General features: G+C 40.2%; 1 protein-coding gene across 2 annotated transcripts in view; it reads right to left on the minus strand.

Moving 5' to 3' along the window:
* The window catches only part of cacng3b (calcium channel, voltage-dependent, gamma subunit 3b), a 39,001-nt gene that overhangs the window by 13,526 nt on the left and 8,549 nt on the right, over positions 1 to 16,926 (minus strand). For both annotated transcript variants that reach the window (XM_003454944.5, XM_025906855.1), the window contains one exon: positions 1,561 to 1,644. In XM_003454944.5, coding sequence (XP_003454992.2) covers positions 1,561 to 1,644 — 84 coding nt within the window. The remainder of the gene's footprint in view (positions 1 to 1,560; positions 1,645 to 16,926) is intronic.

Raw genomic sequence — 16,926 nt, forward strand, 5'->3', positions numbered from 1 at the left:
TGAAAAAAGCCAAATTAAATTTTTTTTAAAGGCATACAATACTATTTTTGCACCAACAAGGTGATGCCCAAAGCGTTATTAGCTGACACTTTTCAGCATGGTGTGGAGCTCGTCCCGAAATCTGAGGGAAATGGACAAGTGGATGACAAATGAAGAAGTGGGAGGCCCAAAAAATATCTACACCAGATAAACAGTATCTGAAAGTCATATTCTTAAGAAATGGAAAAATACCCACACTTGACACAGGACCTGAGACAGACTTGTGGCCTTTCAGTGGATCCTGCTATTGTTTGTCAAAGTGAAAGGATTGTCAACTTTTGAACCACCATGCAATACCATCTGTAAATTGCCAGACCGGCAACAGATTCAGTTTTCAGCACGACAGTGATTCCAATCACACTGCCGAGGCAGTACAAGCATACCAGGATAGATAAAAACACAATAAAACACTATCAATCATGGACTGGCCTCCCCAGAACCCAGACCTCAACAATACTGAAACAGTGTGGGATTACCTTGATGCTAGCATGGTGGCTCAGCTGTTAGCTAACTTTTGCCTCACAGCAAGAGAGTACTGGTTTCAAACCTGTAAAGGGACATGCTCCATGGAGTTTGATTGTTTTCTCCATGCTCACACTCAGGTTTCTCCTGCAGTCAAAAAAGCATGCAAGGTGAATGCTGCTCTTGGCCTTGTCTTGCCAAGCAGATTTGTAATCTCAAGAGATCTATTTAATGGTTAAGGGAGGATTAGAGGTTTACTGCCTGGCAATAATGTGATAGCTGGAATATTTCAGTGCAAGTTTGTGTGGCGATGCAAAGTAGCAGGCCATCATCAAAGGAAAAACTTCAGGGGTTCAATCACATGCCTTTTAACTGTAATCAAAACAGTATGCATAAGAACTGTGCACATAAGGTGAGCTGTTAAACACCTAAACAGTGCTTCATACAAGAAATGACAAAATAACTAACTGGTGTTATTCTAACTGTATTTGTAACACCTCCAGTGTTCAGCTGCTTACTGACTACTGCTTTCTCTTCCCAGAGAAAAAAGGTTAGTGGGAATATCCCACTCCTAAAGAAGAAAGATTAACTGTCAGTGTTTTGTGATTTTCAATTGGTCACATTTAATTAAAAAAATCCATTGTTCTGTACTCTTGCCTCTACATTAGTCTTAAGTCGCTACTACAAAATAGTGGATGGAACTAACTTTGTGATCCTTAACCATACTACCCCTGTAGTTTGTCCTGCAGATGGTGCTAGAGAGGGGGACACAGTAATGTTCATGGTTGCCTCACACCCACATCATGCTTGTGTGCTGTTTCTAATGCAGACTTTACAAAATAATTCTCTTTTCAAGCCAATATGACCTTGATAACATTGTTGTTGTTACATATCTAACAATGGAATTGGCTTTACATTGCTTGGGAACATACGATGTGTTGAGATAACAAAAAACAAGTTTAGTGATTTGTCAGACAGTTCTACTCTAAATATGGTATCACTGGCCAGGAAAGCCTAGTTGTGAATGCACAGTGCAGTGTGTGCTCATATCAGACTCACGTAGGAGGTATTCAGCTGCGTCTGCTTCGTAGTCAGCATCTTCTGGGAAGTGATCAATTTTCTTACACACACCTCTGAATGTTCCTGGAGAAGAGACACACAGATCAGTGGAGATAGTACAGTAGTAGTTTATTTTGAACAATACAGACATGAAAAGTTGTTTTGTTTGATAAATACTAATTTTCTGATGTATCTCACTGTATACACGGGCAACTCTGAGGGACTGTCCGATCAGTTCTGCAGCATTTTTCTGAATATAAGCAGAGAGTATAGCCCTGCACACTATACAGTTCATCCTGCTGCGTGTATCATTCACCACAGATGCCCATGCCATAACACTACCTCCACCATGTTTGACAGATGATGCAATATTGTTCAGATCATGCTGTTTCTCCATTTTTCTTCTTCTCCACACTTTTCTAATCTTACTAGTACAAGTTAAAGACGTTTTCTGTGAAAGTCCAAGTGTAACTAGTGGTTTGCACCTTGTTGTAAACCCTCTGTATTTTTGATTCATTAAGACGTTATAGAGTTTTGATTGATTGTACACACCTCCTCAAGTGTTCTTGACTTGGTCAGATGTTGTTTTTTTTTAACCATGAAAATAATTCTGTTAACATGGTTTTTCGTTGTATTTTTTTTAGTCTTTTGGTGTTGCTGAGCTGCTCAGTGCTCCTTTTTAAGAATGTACCAGATTGTTGATTTGACCACTTCTAAAGTTTTTGCTGTTTCCCTGAAATGTTGGTAGGATCTTTTCTTTTAAGATCAGATCTTTTATAAGCCTTGTTTGTCATGGCATAATGAGAGAACGGGCCTCACCTGGACATGGTTCTAGTCACTCAGTTGTTCAATTACTTTTGAGCCTCTTAAAAATGTGGGACTGTGTTTAAAAATGGCTCAGTTAATGTGATGCTCATGTTAAAAACTCCTTGAACTACATCTAAATCGGGTTACCTCTAAAAACCACTGTGGTGGTGCAAAGAGGCAAAACTAAATTGTATGTACGCACACACATGTTGTCAGAGGTATATTTACAAGAGAAAAGAGTGATGTCACTGTTTAGTAGTGTTCCAGCAAATGTATTTCACAAACTACTTAGCAGCTTACCCTGAAGATGCCGCTTAGCTCTGCACCACCATCTGCTCAGCTCAAACACATCCTACTACTGAGAGTCTTACAGGCTTACAAGGAGTCAGACCTAAATTATCCCAAGCATCTTTTGCTGTATATTCTCACACACATTAATAGGACCCTTTATTCTGTCCACACACACACGATTTGATGCACATTCCCATCAGTCACAGCTGTACCTGTGCTGACCAGGTATCCACAGCATAGCAGGAGCATACAGTGAGGTTCAGCACAAGGTTAGGACAACATTTTCAACAGCTGCTTTCTATCATTTTTTAACCACTTCTTCTTGAAAGCGTAAATGTCATTGCCAATGGTCACATTATTTTACTAACTTGACATCCATTATAAATTTTGGGAGATGGAGCATGCGCACTTCCTGTAAGCAGATGTGAAAGTATATCGACAGGCAGAGAGAGAGATGACAGATGATGCAGGGCAGAGCTGTAGCCTTCAGGCTGTGTATGGGAAACACTAATGAAAAGCCTTATCACACCCAGCACACACAAACGCACACAGTTTCAATGTAAAAGACAAAAATGCACAACGGCTAAAGTAAAGACATCAAATGAACACACACGCTCACCAAGCTCATTAAAATGATACATGAGCACTATCAATCATGCATGCAAATAAAAGCCCCGTGTATTTAGATTGCTTATATGAGTGCATGCTGGTTCGTCCATGTGTGACTGAGAGTGTGTGTGCGTTTCATGCAGAGAGTGACTCATCCTCCTCAACACACCGACTCACAGAGACACACAAACACACCCACCAGTAAACTCTGTGTGTGCGTGCTCATGTAGGACTGTGTTTCTATGTGCCGTGCATGTGCACGCCCGCGTGCAACTACACTGCATGCAGCCTCCTTCCCACCCATCATTCAGCCCCATTCACACATGGTCAACACCACGGGGGCTATGAAAGAGAGCGGCACTGAGGAGGGATGAAGGGGAGCAGCAGAGAAAGAGAGATGAAGAAGGATGAAGAGAGAGGAAGTGCGGGCTGAAAGAGGTTTGGTGGTAAAACGGCACGGGAGAATTAGAGAGAAATAGGAGGATAGAGGCTGGCAATGAACAAAATAAACGACTCGAGCTAATTGCTTCTTTGCACATGAAGAGGCTTTTTCCAGCACCCACACTCAGAAAGTCATTCATAAATTGATTCATCCAACTCATGCAGTAGGGGATGGAAACTAACATCTGACTGTGAAACTGATTGACTTTTATAGTCTTTTATATCTCCATTTATTAAGATAATCATCTGCAAAAAACATATGTGAATCAAACTTTGTAATGCATCATTCTTAAGGCAATATACCACCACAAATGTATGCATAATATTACCTCAGCGCACCCTCTTAATCCAAAGTGCAACACGTCCACAAATACATACTTCAACAGAAACTATTTGGAGGTTTGAATTTTCTCTTATACACCGAGCCCTTTTTCTGCTCCCCTCACCAGCCTCCATCCTGTTTGACGGTGTTGAGTATGAGCAAAATAAGCTTTTGTATTTCCAGATCACACAACCCATTGCTGGGAAAATACTACAGCTGGCAATTTGAAGATTATAATTTAGGCTCCACTCACAGAATTCCGGAGACTCTTCAGTGAATCTCTAGCAACCATTGCTCGCTGGACAAAAATGTGTAGTCCATGACTAGTTGGAGAGTTTAGGCAGTTGCTAGTTTTAACTGGTTGCAAACAGGTACCATGCTACACCAAATTGCTTCAGTTGATAGCAGGAAGCATATTTTTCCAGGTGTCACCGCTGCCCAGCATCTAGTTAATGAATCTTTGAAGGCAACAACAGTAATCTGCTAGCAAACAAAGCAGTAACAAGAAGGTTAATGATGGAGCACTTTCTTTGCAACCAGCAATTTCGAGCACCCACTTTCCAACCTGTTGGAGAACACACATTTTTCCCTAGCAACTAGAGGTTGCCAGGGTCACCAGCTGGCCTCTAGGCCTGTGTTACTGAGGCCTTGTTTATCAACCACTATTTTTATAGCCACCTACGCATTAAACAGCTAAGATAGAATGCTAATATTTTGAATCAACAAGCCGCAGTACACCGAGTTGCAGTATACAGTATAGTCTTTGATAACAAAACAAGCATCTCTTACATTTTATAATTCAAATCATGTATTAATTAATCAAGCAAGAAGATATTCAGAATTATGTGCATAACCAACAGGCTTACTGCCACCCAGGTAATCACTGAGATATTCAAATGCTCGAATTGAAACCGAAGGGAGAATTCCAAAACTCCACACATGGCGACTGTCCCAACCATAAAGAGTCAATCAGCTGCTCTGAGCCATCTTCTTTTGGAACCAGGAAACACATGAACCGGCACTGTTTTTTACTGTAGTAAATAATTCACAGAGCTGTCCATGATTTATTGTGACATTTGCAAGGTGCCCTCAATCAACCAAGAAAGTACACACAGTATTCTGTTTAACTTTTTGATTTGTAAGATTATTAAATTGCATTTTTCTGCCTAACCAATGGTCCATTATTAATGTAGTAATGATGCAGGGGAGTATATATGAGTTTTCTTGGTTTACTGTATCCATGAAGTGATGGATGCAATATGTCAATTACTGAGTGGTCTGGTGGGAGTCGCTGATCATGTCAGCATCGTTTTTTTTATCAGGTTGGACCGGTGATTCTTCATGTCCTACTGACCATTGGGATTAAAGCTTTCTCCCCATTCACTTAGATGATGGCTGAACTATCTGCCTGTGTATTGAAAAGATAGCTGCCAAATGGTGAGACTTGCTTCAGGAAGGACTTTGATAATATCACCAAATGCCACTTAAAAAACAAATTTCCTAACAATACAGTTACTCATGTAGAAGTAAATGGCCACCTATCTTTAGTACTTCAGATCAGTGGTGTAAATGGAAAAGACCATGTCAGTTCCTCCAATGGTGTGACTCAGCAATTTGTTCTGCCATATGTTTTTATGGCAGTAATAAAATATTTTCCTTTTTGGGATTTAGGCACACTGGATGAGTTTGTTGACAGTGAGAAATAAAAATGATTAATGCGGATGGTTTACATGGATGTTACAGGTGGAGTGGAAGGTAACCGGAAAATTGGCTGCTGATGCTGTAAAGCGTCATCAGTCAGAGCTGCTTTGTGTCAGGCGGCTGGGAAATTCATTATAGCTCCAGCCTTTTTAAGTGAACAGATTTGCATCAAACCATTATGATGAATAGGGCACTGAACGGCACAATAAAATGGGGATGGACCAATATATTGGCTGATATCGGCTTTATTCACTGCTACCTGATGACACAGGCTGATGACATGTTGTCTGCAATCAATTTTGTGCTGGGTACATTTTCAAATATACCCCTATGAAGAGCTGGAAGACATTTAGGTTAATTCTCTTATAATAAAGATTTCTTTCTTTCTCTGAAGTAAAAGCAGAAATAAATAACAACAAAAACAAAAATAGCTCGGCTCACAGACATGTGGGAGGAGGGAACATAGATAGATGACCGCTTTTATCTCTCTCTGGGACAAAGAATCGAAATCACAACTGAGAAAACACAGTTAAAAGCGGATGTGCGCACACACACACACACACAAACATTTTGTTTTTGTACATGATGTCACACTATCCATTTTAAAAAACAAAGACATCTGCTAAAAATAACTTCAAGACTCGTGTGCTGGACCTTCAGGTTAGTTGAAGTTGCCATCACATCACTAAATATCTAATACATCTTCAAAACGTGACACCATGCACAAAATGTCAACATCCTGCGATTAATAAAGAATGTTTGCTAAGCTGTGATCGATATGAAAATGCATTTCACCATAGAGGACAGGAAGAGGTGTAGTGCTATTTGTATAATGGGACCATTTATAATGTTATGGTGCTGCTGTGGTAGCTACCTTAAATGGATTAGTCAATTATAACTTCAGTTGAAAAAAATCCCTATTCTTGATGTAATGCAAGCCAAATATGTACTAGTGATCTGATCTGTGCTCGGATTTATGGAGAAGTTTGTCAGGAATCCAGCAGCAGCAAAAAAGCACAGCACCTGCCTCATTTATTAAGCATTTTTTTTAATATATAACTGTGACCTGTCATCAATAGTACAAAGCCAGGTGGAGTGGAGAACCCATATGCCATAAGGCGATTCCAGAGGCCTGGCTTTAAATCTTCTTTACACTGTCCAATATAAATAAGGGTTAAAAAACCCAACAAAACTAGATTAAAAAAAAATTATAGAGGAGATCATCCATATATTTTAAAAATCACAGGTTACTGCCTAAATTCATATTACAAATATGACCTTGTGCACAATTTGGATGAAGACCCATTGGATGATCACTGTGAATAAGTTTAAGTGCTGTGCAATACTGTGGAGGGAGGAGCAATTCTTGTGAATTGTAGACTCTATGGAACAAGCTGATCGATCAGTCAGCCGAAGCGGCTAAAATAAATAAATAAATAAACTACAGATCATATTTCTCAAAGCATGCTGTTAAAATTCAGTATTGAAGTGTGAGATCTATTTTTAGAGGTATCATCCAGCAGCTATTACACAAACTGCTTCTTAAGGGATATCGCTTGGTGGTTTCCGCTTGGGTCAAAATGTGCTAACGGTCTGCTGTCTGGTTGCACTGCTGTTTTTAAAGATTTATGCCTTCAGGAGAAACAAATGGACTGTGAGCTTCTGACTGAAAATATGCAAGCAAACGGGATTAACACACACTCAGAATGTTGTGAATTTCCCTGTGAGATTTGTAGCATATATCAAAAATATATAACACTGTCATCCTTGTAGTCAGAGGTGTGCTTCATCTTCACCAAAGATCTGTCTCGTTGAGAATTCTTTAAAAATGTCTTTCAGGGATTTTATTCGACTGAACGAATTCACAGCTGAGGATACAGATTTATTGCTTTTGGAGCTGATCCAGGACTTCTCAGGTTGTAATTTCCAAACATGCTCAAAATAAGGGATGAACACTTTATTCAAAAACTTTATAATAACTGGAAGAATTAAGTACTGCGTGTACTGTGGATGAGTAGTGCTAATGTGTCTCTAAATGTGTACTTCACTACCTGCTTTTTTAATGATGTAGTAATAACGAAGGGGGAGGACGTCGAGCTAGTCTCTAACAGGAAAGTAAATAATCAAAACACATGGTGATTCCAGTGTTTGTTAGCTAACTGTTGCAGATTTTTACACTTCTTAGAAGAATTTTGGCACATGAGGACTTGGACGCTCAAATACTGAAGCTGTCATGTCTAATATTTCACGCTTTCCACGTCACCCTGTCAAGCACTAAGCAAACAAGTATGTGTTGTACACATTTTATTGCAGTGGAGAGTACTAAAACAAGGATCCAAAGTGGGGAGCAGGTAGCTGTCAGACAATCTCGATGTGGATCTCTGTCAGTCAAACGTGCTGTCTGGGCCTGTTACTGTAACTAAAACGTGTGTGTGTGTGTGTGTGTGTGTGTGTGTGTGTGTGTGTGTGTGTGTGTGTGTGTGCGCGCGCATGGGGCTATATGAGTCACATACTTTTAGCCAACAGTGATGTTTCAGTGACGTACCTCCAAATGCTGTATCAGTAAGTGAGTCAGTTGTCACAAACACTTATGTCAAGTGTCAAAACCAGCCTATGATCCCACACTCGCTTCCTCTCTCTCTCACTCACACACACACACACACACACACACACAAATATCCAATCAGCCAAATCACATGGCAGCACTCAGTGCGTTTAGGCATGCAGAAATGGTGAAGACCACCTTTGAACTTTGACATTCAAAGCAAGACTATGAATGGGGAGGAAAGTTGATTTAAGTAACTGTGAATGTGGCAGACACCATCAACAATCCAAATTCAGAGATTTTACTGCACAGCCATCACTACGGTTACGGTCCAAAAAGAGACCATATCCAGTGAGGAGCAGTTCTCTGGGGAAAAAAAAAAAATCACTTCTTCCACAGAGGTAAGGGGAGAATGGCCAGATTGCTTTAACTGATAGAAAGCCAACAATAACTCAAATAACCACTCGTTGCAACCAAGGATGGAAGGAGAGCATCTCTCAATGCACAACACATCAAACTGCAAAGCAGATGAGTGCAGCAGCAGAAGACTCCACTGCTTGCTACTTCTGTCTAAGCTAAGAACAGAAAACTGAGGCTACAGTCCACATGCTCAACAAAATTAGGGCTACATGAGCCATTTATAATTTTACTGTCTGCCTGTGTAGACACTAGGACTGGAAAAATGTTGCTCAGTCTGAAGAGTCCATTTATGCTGAAATATTTAGACGGTGGGGATTAACATCATGCATGTGCAGCAGCAAATCCGCAGCAACTGTGTGACGCCATCATGATATGGACCAAAATCCCCGAGGAATGTTTCCAGCACCTTGTTCATTTGAGTCAGCTAGTATGCATGTCTCTTTCCTTGTCTGCACCGTATTTGAATAAATACAAACGGTAATTTAGACTGATTATTGCCGTAGTCCTAAAGTTTAACCTGCACGGTTGAGGTGGCCTGTTTGAATATCACCAAGCAGAAACAAAACCAGAAAAAAGTTAAGAAGCTAATCTTCGTTGTGGCCATTCCCCACAGAAGCAACTCCTACAAAGGAAAAAACGAAACACTCAAATCTGCACCATGACACATTTGTAAAACATTAAAAAAAATCACAAACAAACACTGGAAATAAACAAAGGTGTGTGGCACTTAAAGAAAAATCCAATGTGAGGCTCTCAGGCGGCTGCTTAAATTAAAGCCCCTCAGTTCAGGCTTAACAAATTGGCTTAGAAGAAAGAAAATCTTTCCGTCTCAGTTACAGAAGATTAATAAGATCATTAAAATAGAGCCACACATTTGTCTCAGTCCGGTAAGGAGACTGTGCTACTATTTTTTGTTTTTTTTAATGTGACATACATCTCATTTCTTTAAGTGTTTTCCTATTCATGAGATTTTACTCAATCCGGCACACATCCAAATCTTTCCACGAAGGCGTTCAGATGACAGCCTTTTAATAAATATCTCTTTTCAGGACGAAACCACAGCTGAGGCCACCTTTCTGGGACTCCAGCAGGCAACCATTTCCCTCATTCCTAAAGAGCACTTTCATTTATCCTTTCCCTGCATACCACAAGTGAAATTATATCCTTTGCCAGCTGGATATTACTTCTCTTTATTAGATGGGGCTCCTAAAATAATGGGACTACTTAGTATGCTTGAAAAGTTCGTACCTGCACTGACGATCGTACACTGGATCAATTATTGCTCGTGCGAGTGTTATATTGTATCTCCAGCAGTTATATTAATGTGGGGGAGCAGAAAAGAGTGCCAGGTCTTCTCAGTGTTATTTGCTACAAGGTGTTATGTTCCTACATTAATTGCCTTCCAAAAGCTCAATTTCATTATAGTAAAGAAGGAGAGTTGGGTTTTGTTTTGAGGTCTGAGGACAGTGGGATAAAATTCAGTAAACTGGCTCGAGTCCAGTTTGCTCTTTTATCAATTTCACACACAGATAATCATTTTATGCATGCATTTTTTTTTAAATCATAAGCAGCTACACACATCAATCTGAACATGGGGACACTGGCACGCGAGCTAATCTGTGAAGTCGTGTACGTATGTGCTTGGGCAGTCAAGTGTAAGTGCATGGAGGAGACTGCATGTTTTCAAAGACTCAACCTCAAATTTGTTGGTTATTGTTTTTTCAGTCTAATAAACAGCACAGTAATGATCACACACACACATACGTAGTGGGAGCATCTATCAGGAGGCATTTCCCTCACAAAGGTCACAGTTGCTCGAGGGCAGCTGCAGGCACAGCCACAGCAAGGCATTATGGGACACAGCAAACGGGAATGAGAGTTCAGAGTATGCATGATTGTCTGCCTGTGTGTGCGTGTTTTATCCGAGTCATGTTTCTCCTACTGGGCCCAGCATGCAACTGTTGTCACTTATGCATAAAACATATGAACATAAGCACAAACCTGCACACCCCCCTCTTGTATACCACACATTCCTTAATACACACTGTAATAATAATTACTACCTTAAAAAATTTCTGGAGAATATCAGCATGTTACAGATGGAGCTGTTACACACACGCACACACACACACACCTGAGAATTATTTATAATAGTTACTGAGTTAAATTGTCAAATTATGTCATTTGCAAATCAAAGCAGCAAACATTTTAATGCTTTAATTAAACTACAACTATTCAATGCCGTATCAGTCTAGTTCTTGTGAACTAAAATATACTGAACATTGAACATAATCCACTTCTAAATAAATAAAAATTTTTTTTGCCTCAAAACAAGGTTGAAAAAGGGGACGAATACAAACAACAACGAGTCTGCGTAACCCCATGACTGTGACAAATTAGCCACAAGGTGGATGTTTGTCCTTGATCCAACTCTCACCCACGCACAAACCCTGTATGCACAGCAGAGTCCAACACTGAAGTCGGCCACCCACTAAAAGACTAAAACTCAATGTACGAGATCCCCACAATAAAGCACAGATGACTTAAATAACACAATCCAATTAACAGGCAGAAAAAAGCCGAAGCTGGTGAAAAACTGTCCTAAAAACTCAGTGAAAAGCCTTTAGTTGATCAAAAATACTGCAGCAATAGTGCTGACATCTTATCTTAAAGACCTAATAGTACCGTAACACCCCAACAAGCTTATTTGTGCTTCCTACAGTATTTTGGTTCCTGCGGCAGATGGCTGTCCTACCCCGAGCCTTGTTTTCCTGGAGGTTTCTTCCTGTTAAAAGCGAGTTCTTCCTTCCCACTGTTGCTGGATTTCTGTTCAAAGGGGGTCATCTGATTGTTGTTTCTTTCCAGTATGATTGTAGGGTCTTTATCTTACAATACAAGGTGCCTTGAGGTGACTGTAGTTGTGATTTGCACTACACAAATAAAACTAATTGAATTTAATGTGAATGATAAATTAAGGGGTACTGCAATGTGTCAGCAGCAAGCTAGGCCTGCCTTAAAATACAATCTAAAATATGTCATTTTTGACTCTAATGGGGACCATTAACATCCTGTTGCATTCACTAAGATGTGATTGACATAATCAGGAAAGTGCTTACAGAGGGCTAAAAGAGTCATTTTCCCAACCTGCATACATTGCAATTCACAGAAAGGTCACTTAAGGCACACCTGCACTGCCTTTACCCTTTTCGAACTGCAAATACATTACTGTTTCATACACGGTCTATTGTAAGAACTGTTAAGAAAAGCAAGACAAGGAAAAATATATCCTGTAGATAAAACTGAAGTCAATGTTTCCTAAACATTGGCACTGCCTGTTCTAGTTTCCTTTTTGTAGTCAGTGTCAGGGGATGTGTCTGCATTTCAGTTCAAACTAAAGCAGAACTTGTGAAATGGGTGATTAAAAGCAAGAAGTGAGCTTTACTTGGAAGCATCCGGTGAATCTAAACCACAGGCAAGGTTATTATTATTTTTTTAAACACAATACAATATATAAAAAAAAAAAAACCCAAACGGGAAGCCAGGATGCTACAAGGCACAGATTAACATACAGGCAAGTGAGACATGGTGAGCTGAGGTAGCATGAATACTGCAGGGCCTCGTTAATGAGGCGAATGCAGGTGAGTGGAAAGGAAGGGCATTTGTGGTGACTCTTCAGACAGCAAATGGCAGGTGGAGAAAGTCATAATGTCTGGAATAATACTGGACTACAGGCTTATTTCAAAAGCAGAAGAAAATTAGAAAAGAATTTGTAAAGGATGTACGCTGGCATTAAAAGTAGCTATTGCATCCATAACGAGCAAATTACATACACTTACAGTCTAGCACATTTTATTTCCTAGAGGTGTCATCCTTGTGTTAATGTATATAGTGAGGTTACACCATATATTACTACCAAAAAAACTATTGCGTAGCACAAACAATTGCGTAGCTCAACGTTTGGAAAGGTGTCTAGATTTAAAAACTGCTGATACTGCACCACGTGTGACACAAGTTGCTGATTTAGATTAGATGTTCACTATTTGAACAAACGTCAGAACCTTTGAAATTCAGCCTCAAGATGATGAATTCTAGATTTTGCCATTTTGACGCTATGACTTAAAACTTTAAGCAATATCAATGGCTTGATTAATGGCTACAGTTATATATATCGTTAGCAACGGTTGCTGTGGGAATGGGGCATCAGTCAAGACCCCTGTCAAGCAGGCTTTGAAACTTGAAAACCACCACTCACTAGGGAAAAATATATATCCCTGGTGTGTCTGACTGGTTGGAAAGTGGTTCTGGTGGCAGTCTCTAGGTGAAACCGGTCACAAAGAGGTATATGGTGCAACCGGGAAAGTGTGAAGGAAACCAGACTGTTTGCCCTCAAATAAAAAGCAGTGCCTGGTTCCAGCAGAAACGCAAGACAGGACACAGCCAGGAACCTTCAGCAACCACCAACCAACCAAGAAAGGAATATATTGTTTTCCCCTAGCGACCAGTGGTTGCCAGGAGGTTGATGACTGGTTTCTAGGCCTGTGTGATTGAAGCATAAGTGATTAATTAAAACAAAAACAGGGAGCCATTCGTTTTTCCAGTATCTAAATGTGAACAAGACAGAAAAAAAGCTTAAGACCCAACACAGTAACATGACTTTGATTATGGTGCAAATGTGGCTAACTGGAACTCCTGAAATCCAACCTAAACTGGACAAATAACTGAAGTAATTTAGCTTTTTTAGATTTCCAGTTTAGTTTAAACTATTTGGGATAAAAAAAAACTGTAATTCATATGATCCTTTTTGGATAGCATCTACAGATTTGTTACTGCTCATCATGCTTAATGTCTGAGTTTAGTGAGCTAGCATGCTACTTTTGGATAAAATCTGTGACCTGATTTTGGCACTACATGGAAAGTCAGGGGATCATCAAAGTGATTACGGTCCATCCCAAGAGTAGCATGGCAATCCGACCGACAAAGTGAGTAAATTCACTCCCAAACACGTCAGCTCCACAGCTCAGCATGAAGGAAAGTCAAAGTCATTTGAACAGAATACATGAATGACTACTGGCTATCTTCTTACCTAGATTTGTATTTCGCAATAAGAAAGCTCTTATACCTTTGCTTCTCTAGAATCATTAAGCATTTTAAAATGCAAACTTAGGTCTTTTTTTTTGTTAGACATCTGACAGATAGCCATTTTTGTAGTTTCTATGGGGAGGACAGCCTTTGTCCCAAGCAAGCTGACCCCAATGAGTTGGCATGTGATCCAAAATCTGCATGTAAGTTGTCTGTGTAAACCTGGCCACACGTGTCCACGAACACACGCACTCACAATTTAAATGGTTTTGTCAACTAGATAACAGAGGAGGAGGGAGTGAGCAACGGACAGGAAAGAAAGTTGAAAAGCAGAGCAAATTGGACTGCTTGTTTCCTCAGAGCGCCTCTGACAGCTCAGTCTGGGTGACTGTGCCGCTTTCTTTCTCTCTCTCTTCCTCCTTCTCTCTGTGCCTCTGCCTCTCTCTCTCTCTCTGATTACCTTTTTGCAGGCGAAGGAAAGAGAAGCTGGGAGGGAAAGAGGAGGAGGAGGAGGCTAGTTTCCACGGTGATGGCTGATGAAAGAGAACGAGGCAGGTTCTGCTCGGTTGCACACCTCTTCTCTATCTCTCTCTTCTTCCCCCCTTTTCTCAGTCTGTCCTTACTCAAACAGCAAAGCCCCCCCCCCCCCGAAAACATCTCTCTGTTCATGTTTCAAATCTTCTCATCGCTCCTCCTTCACTCTGCCTATTTTTCACATTCACAAAACATTAATTCATCCCATTCCAGTTTTCCCTCTTATCTGTTATCGCTTTCATACATGCTTGTTTCAGGATTCCCTCCACGCGGCCAGCAAACATTACACTCACATGTTATTGTTATGTCTCATTTCAAATCCAGGACCATTAATGTGCTGCCACAACAGCCGCTGCTCTTTTGGGAAGACTTTCCTTGAGATTTCGGAGTCTGGCTCGAGTCCTTTCAGATGTTGTTGTTCAGCTGCCCTGAAACAAACTGCTGCCATGAAGCTGGAGACACAGTGTGGTCTAAAACAGTGTCATGCAATTACACACATCAGTTCTGATATGAAAATAAGAAGGCTTGATTAACTATAAACATTAAGAAGAAGATTTTTCTATACGTATGACATGTAATGAAAGAAAAATATACGCATGCTAGACTTAGAGTCATGGTTTAAGAACAAAAAAACCCCCATCCTCTGTCAATTCTAAGGATTTACATATCGTAACTCAATGAAAAACACTGGTGGCAGTCAGGGCTCGCCCTTAGCTTCAAAGTCAATACACCTATAGTATCAATTTCCAAATCCCATGTCGCCTTGTTCTCAAGTTACTGCATTCGCAAGATTTTCAGAAAACTTGAACTTTGACCTTAAGGTTTAGGTCACTGAGATTCGAACTAGTCGATACACCAAATGTATCAATTTGAAGCTCCTACTCCTAAAATTGGAGCAAAATACAAAAGCAGTGTGTAAAAACTAAGACTCTATAATTCAATAGCTTGTAGAACCACTTTTAGCACAAATAAGTTATTTAGAGTAATGATTTTCTTTATGACTTCATCATTCTCTCACATCTCTGTGGAAGACTTTTGCCCCACTCTTACAGCGTAGCTCCAGTTCACTGAGATTTGCAGGCATTTCGTTTATGCACAGTTCTCTTAAAGTCTCACTATTGCATTTCAAATAGTTTGAGGTCCGTACTTTGACTGGCCTCCTGCAACACTTTGATTCTTTTCTTTTTCAGCCATTCTGTTGCAGATTTGCTGCCGTGCTTTGGCTCACTGTCTTGTTGCATGACCCAGTTTTGCCCAAGCTTTAGCTGTCAGACAGGTCGCCTCACATTTGACTCTAAAATACTTTGGTATACAGAAGAGTTCATGGTCAAATCGATGCCTGCGAAGTGCCCTGGTCCTGTGGCTGCAAAAAAAGCTTGAATCACCATGCCTTCACCTAGGGCTGTTCGATATAATGATATATATCGGATGATGATATGAAAACGTCTATCGTTTCATAGTTTGTTTAGGGTGTCGTAAAATAAAATGTTTACGACAATATTTTTTCATCGTTTTGATGGTCACTGTAGTATTTATTTCTTAAAGTTCTCGCTTTCTCTTACATTTAAAATAACCACACTACGGACGGACAAGCGACTGTTTTTATGCGTTGTCGTTAGCAACAACGACGGTAAAATCATCGCGTGGCTCCACCGTCCGCTTGTTTATTTTCCACGTAAACCTTTCACAATAAAGCTGAAGATCCTGTTGAGATTTTTCAAAATAATGAATCACGGGAAAGTGTACGCAGAGGAGCCCTCAGGTGTTAAAAAATAAACCTTAGAATCAAACGTTAGAACAGGCTTTCCCCCGCAGCAAGCCGTGTAATAAATACTCACAAAGAAAAGGTCTAAAAATATATAGTTTCATGCATGGATCAAAACACTTGACTCCAGCTACACGACCAGCTAAAAAACCCCCCAAAAACTTCACGCAAATCGAGTTGCCCGAGATTCACAGAATTTACAGAAAATGTAAAAATTTTGTGATATATATCGTTGTCGGGACGATAAATATCTTATATCGGGATATGAGATTTTGGTCATATCGCACAGCCCTACCTTCACCACCATGCTTACATTTAGTAGTGTGTTCATGCTGATATGCTGTGCTTGCTTTGAAATTTAACATTTAACATACTAACTGAGGTCTGTAGAATCTCAGATTTTGCTCATCGGTGTATTGCAGTTTCTCTAAGCATTGCAAGGTCTGACCTTGGGAATTTGGCAAAAATCTGTTTTGTTTTTTTCCCTTCTAACTGCATCTCTATTACACCTCCTTCCCTGTAGCTACTGTCACAATTGCTATCTTCCTTCAGTCCATCTCTCCATCTCTCTTGACATTCTCTGATTTGACTTTCCAGATGCAGTAAAACTTTTCATCTTCTACTAGATCTCCTCCCTTTGTCCTTTAGCCTACCTTCCCTTATTATCCCCCTCTCTTGATACCTTCTTTAGAAACAGCAAAATGTCCTGCAGGTCTGTCTGAAACCCTCCTTCCTTTTAAGCCCTGGAGCCTTTACTTTACATTCTCTTCCAAGCTTTTCAGCTGTGTAGAAACTCTCCTTTTGTGCTATTAATTTCATCACAGCTGTGATTAAATATCTGTTTCCCGATGA

The sequence above is a fragment of the Oreochromis niloticus genome, linkage group LG4, assembly GCF_001858045.2.
Source record: "Oreochromis niloticus isolate F11D_XX linkage group LG4, O_niloticus_UMD_NMBU, whole genome shotgun sequence".
NCBI classification, from domain to species: Eukaryota; Metazoa; Chordata; class Actinopteri; order Cichliformes; family Cichlidae; genus Oreochromis; species Oreochromis niloticus.